Here is a 4,377-nt window from a genome sequence, read left to right on the forward strand (position 1 = left end):
GTCGCTTTCGCGCTCTTCCGAGACCGACTTTCGAAATTTTAAGCGCACTAACGCACATGCCTTAGGAGAAAAGAAAAGTGATGAGCTCTGTGTGTCCTATTATCCGCGGGGACGCTGATATCCCTTATGAGGAGGGTAAGTTATTCGGTAATCTGGAGCGATTTGCTGATGGGATTGTGAATGCGATGCCAGACTTCTATGATGGCGCTCATACAGCACAACTTGACCATCGAGTCCGTAGTGAGCTGAACAGTTATATTGTCCCATCTACACAGCATAATGCTCCAATATTGCCCAACTTTTTTGCTGAGGCCAAAGGTCCCGATGGCTCTACTGCCGTTGCCAAAAGACAAGCGCTCTATGACGGCTCCCTTGGCGCTCGTGCGATGCTTCGACTCCAAGCATATGGGAAGGAGCTTGCATATGATGGTAATGCCTATGTCGTTACCTCGACTTACCACGACGGGAACCTCAAATTGTACACGACTCATCCAACCACATCCAACGACGCAGGGAGAGATACAGATTACCACATGACTCAGCTCAGGTCCTTTGCCTTGACTGACACTGCAGAGAGCTTCCTGCAAGGAGCTAGTGCTTTCAGAAATGCTCGAGACTGGGCAAAGGAACAGCGAGATTATGGTATTGCAAACGCCAATGGCACTGTCGCTGATATTCGCGTGGACATGTCCTTCGAAACGTCAAGTCAGAGTTTGGTCTCTCATTCTGCCCATGCAACACGCGATTCTGAGACATCAGCTGATGAGATTTCCTCTGCTAACGTCACAAGAATGGATCGTTCCGTCGGGACGAGAACGCTTTCTCCATCCAGAAGAAGGGAAGATCCAGAGAGTCGTGCCAGATCTAGCTGGAGATCTCGTGTTCCCAGAGCTTAGACTTGACAATGCCTGCTGCTCGATGGAATGCGGTGGGTGGCGAAGAATAATTATCGTACGAATTAGTAATAAGCAAACCGAAGCCAAAAATCTCGTATTCAGAATTTTAATGATGCACAGAGATTCAATTAGATCGCGTTGACGGAGGTTACGGACCTCCGACGGGCGGCAGTGTCGGATGAAGGTGGTTATGCGGGGTATTTAAACGCGATTGCATCCCAGGCATGTAACGCAGCACAGGACTTATTGTTGTTAGTACGGAGTAGAAGATTAACGATTCTCATGACAACCTCTCTTTAGTATTCTTCTTTAGTATTCTTATTCTTATTCATTATTGTTGTTATATAGCCGAGCTGAGCCTCCGTGTTATTACATAGAAACTGGCAAAAGGCGACTTTACCTCAAATCAACCGCAAACACAATTGAGGGGAAATTCTCTCCTTTTACGTCCTTGGCTTCTGTATAACAAATCAATCACCCTTTCCTTACCTGCATTGTCTCCAACCTACAAGGATACCTTCTTAAACCCATCAAAAACAAAACCATTTATTCCCTCCCCCCTCCCCACAAAGGAAAAATGGACCCCCCCAACACCCCTCTGCCCCCCTCAATCCGCTCCCTCCACCAACCCGATCCCTTCAAGCCTGAAATAACCCTAAGAACCACAGCCCCACCCGCCGCCCTCGACCGCTCCTCCTCAACCGAACACCTGATCCGCGTGCACGCCACCTCCCCCTGCGCCGGCGAACTGACTTGGCCCGCCTGGAACCCGCACCTGTTCTCCGCCGAGATCGTCCCCTGCTACGACCTGTCCGGCACCGTCGTCCAAGCGTCGGCCAACTCGCCGTTCCCGCCCGGCACGCCCGTCTGGGGCCGCACGAACGTCAAGCGACCCGGCAACGCGCGCGAGTACACCATTGCGCCGACGGAGGAGCTCGCGCGGCGGCCGGCGGGCGTCGATGCGATATCGGCGGCGAGCGTGCCGTTGAGTGCGGAGACGGCGGTGCAGGCGCTGTTTGTACACGGGGGATTAGCGGGGCTGGGGGAAGGGGAGGCGGGGAGGGAACGGAATCGGGGGAAGAAGGTGCTGGTGACGGCTGCGTCGGGCGGAGTTGGGGTTTGGTTGCTGCAGTTGGCGAGGGAGGCGGGGGTGGGTGAGATTGTGGCTGTTTGTGGGTCCGGGAATGTGGATTTTGTGAGGGAGTTGGGGGCGACGGAGGTTATTGACTATACGAAATCGAGTGTGGGGGAGTGGGCGGGGAGGGTAGGGCCCGACGGGAAGGTGGATTTGGTGGTTGATTGTAAAGGCGGCGAGTCGCTAGGGCAATGCTGGAGTGCTGTGAAGGACGGCGGGGTGCTTTTGTCTATTTGCGAGCCACCGGAAGGGCGGAAGCCGGAAGGGTGCATGGTGAAGGATGTCCGAAATGAGTTTTTCATTATGGAGCCGAGGGGGGATGATTTGTTGCATGTCGGGAGGTTGTTTGATGAGGGGAAGGTGAGGGCCGTTGTGGACAGTGTTTGGAAGCTGGAGGAGTATAAACAGGCGTTTGAGCACCTGGATAAGGGGCATTCGAGGGGCAAAATCCTTCTTACGTTGTGATGCGGATATTGGCTATTTGAGTTCGCATTTATAATAGCACCGCATGTTCTTTTCTCAGCTATATGTTGTCATCCCCTCAATTTGGATATTGATGAAATTGGATGTGATGATGATCCGGGATTTTTGATCTGGCGATGTGTTATCCCTTGGAAATCTCGCATCTCACATGTCGCATGTCGTCTTCGTCCATGATTCAATCCTGTGAGTTGCGCCCATGAGGCTGTGCAATCGACAGACTTTTGCCACATCACCATTTCCCGTTGCGACGAGGCGCCAGGTTAAGCTGTAGGCTATTGGATATTGAAAATAAAGTGTATGCACCTAAATTGGCAGATAGTTTAGTCGAATAGCTAAATCCTGCTCCTTCCCATAAGGAAAACCAACGATGAAGATGAAGAAAAATAAAAACTAAGACACATCCTCATACGGGTCATCTGATTGTCCAAAGCTGTGGAAGCCGTGAGTGCCCACGTAACTATCCCGCTTTGCGCTGTCCGGTTGGATGAAGTTTGGTCCAGTTCACTCACTGGTTTGATTGAACGCGCGTCAGCATCTTGCTTCATATATCTATAAGCATATAGATATATATGATGGCGGGGCTGTCGGATTTCGTTCAATGGTTTCATTGGCAGATTGATCGGTTCGTTGTTTCGTTGGACGTCTATCCCGAAGGTTTCGTTTGCTCATCTCGGGGAAGGAGCTGGATGTGCAGGATTATCCGTCGAGACGAGAACAGGCTGTCTGAAAGGGAATGCAGGAAGGATTTGAGGCCACATGTCAGACATATCGGAATGCGACATCTTTGTCGTGTAAGCTAACCATTCCACGCGGTCGAATATATAGGCACTTGCGGCTGCTTTGAGGTTGGGGTGAGAAGATTTGTCAAGTTGGTTCCAGGTTCCAGGGCTGGAAGAAAACGGTAGGAACTCTATATCTCCGTGTGCCTGTAAGTCTCATGTGAAGTCGCGGGAGTTGATAGATTTCCGTACATGGTCTGTCAATGTGCGTGGGGAGGATATCGAGAACAACGGAAACGCTGGCTCTCTCCACTGTGCTATTATCTGACCCCTTCGGCAATACTAACATACTAGCACTGAACACCCATACACAATATATATATATATATAGTAACTTGGTTAGCTAGTGAACCTTGGAACCTCTGCCCCTTTGGCCTGGGCGGCGGACGAACTTCAACGAATAAACAACGTCCAGAGAGCGAACTTACCAGTAAACCTACCAGCAGCCTGTGGCGCCATGGAACACTGACAATGTCGAAAGTTCGTTGACTTGATAGTAATATCTTATGGAAAGGAGCTTTGATGCCGCAGCAGAGTTGACGAGCACCAGCACGAGCACCAGCACGAGCACCAGCAACAGGATGCGGGCCTGACGATGCAGGAGAGAGTCGGCAGGCCATGGCCGTGAAGGCATATATGTATGTAATTTCTATATAACTTATCCATCGCCATGTCGCTCGATCAAACACGACTCTCCAGATTCCAAAATACCACTCCTGGGCGGCGTGGCGCAGACAGACCTCGCTGCTCGACTCCAAGTTGCACACTCCGTACATATACCACTCTCCGGCCTCCGCTCGTTGAAACAGGCGGCGTCAGCTCGCTCATCCAACCCTCATCCAACCTCATCCAACCCTCATATTAAGTATATATATCCTCCGGATCAAGCAGAATATTTCTCTCCTCTCTCTCTCTCTCTCTCTCCTCGTTTTTCATCGCTCCACTAGCTTGCCTCGCGCCCGTTTAATAACGCCATCTATTTATATATATTATAATAAGATAAATTCTCCGTTTCGTCACCGGCCCCTCGTTCAGCCCTCCTTTCCGCCAGTGTTGCGGACAGTTCCAACCGCGCTACATTCTG

At 51.0% G+C, this 4,377-nt stretch overlaps 3 protein-coding genes across 3 annotated transcripts in view; all 3 read left to right on the forward strand.

Moving 5' to 3' along the window:
- Window positions 1-80: 80 nt before the first annotated feature.
- Window positions 81-896, forward strand: HCAG_02316 (predicted protein; the record flags this gene model as incomplete). Its single annotated transcript, XM_001542095.1, has 2 exons — window positions 81-135; window positions 193-896. The coding sequence occupies 2 exons, from the start codon at window positions 81-83 to the stop codon at window positions 894-896; spliced, it is 759 nt and encodes a 252-aa protein (XP_001542145.1).
- A 577-nt stretch (window positions 897-1,473) lies between these two features.
- HCAG_02317 (predicted protein) lies at window positions 1,474-2,496 on the forward strand (the record flags this gene model as incomplete). Its single annotated transcript, XM_001542096.1, has 1 exon — window positions 1,474-2,496. One exon carries the CDS (start codon window positions 1,474-1,476, stop codon window positions 2,494-2,496), a length of 1,023 nt encoding a protein of 340 aa, XP_001542146.1.
- Window positions 2,497-3,247: 751 nt separating this feature from the next.
- Window positions 3,248-4,377, forward strand: part of HCAG_02318 (predicted protein) — a gene marked incomplete at both ends in the record, with an annotated part of 2,937 nt that continues 1,807 nt past the window's right edge. The window contains 4 exons of the mRNA XM_001542097.1: window positions 3,248-3,305; window positions 3,340-3,365; window positions 3,737-3,773; window positions 3,993-4,107. Coding sequence (XP_001542147.1) covers window positions 3,248-3,305; window positions 3,340-3,365; window positions 3,737-3,773; window positions 3,993-4,107 — 236 coding nt within the window. The remainder of the gene's footprint in view (window positions 3,306-3,339; window positions 3,366-3,736; window positions 3,774-3,992; window positions 4,108-4,377) is intronic.

This window comes from Histoplasma capsulatum, genomic scaffold, assembly GCF_000149585.1.
Source record: "Histoplasma capsulatum NAm1 scaffold_2 genomic scaffold, whole genome shotgun sequence".
NCBI classification, from domain to species: domain Eukaryota; kingdom Fungi; phylum Ascomycota; class Eurotiomycetes; order Onygenales; family Ajellomycetaceae; genus Histoplasma; species Histoplasma mississippiense.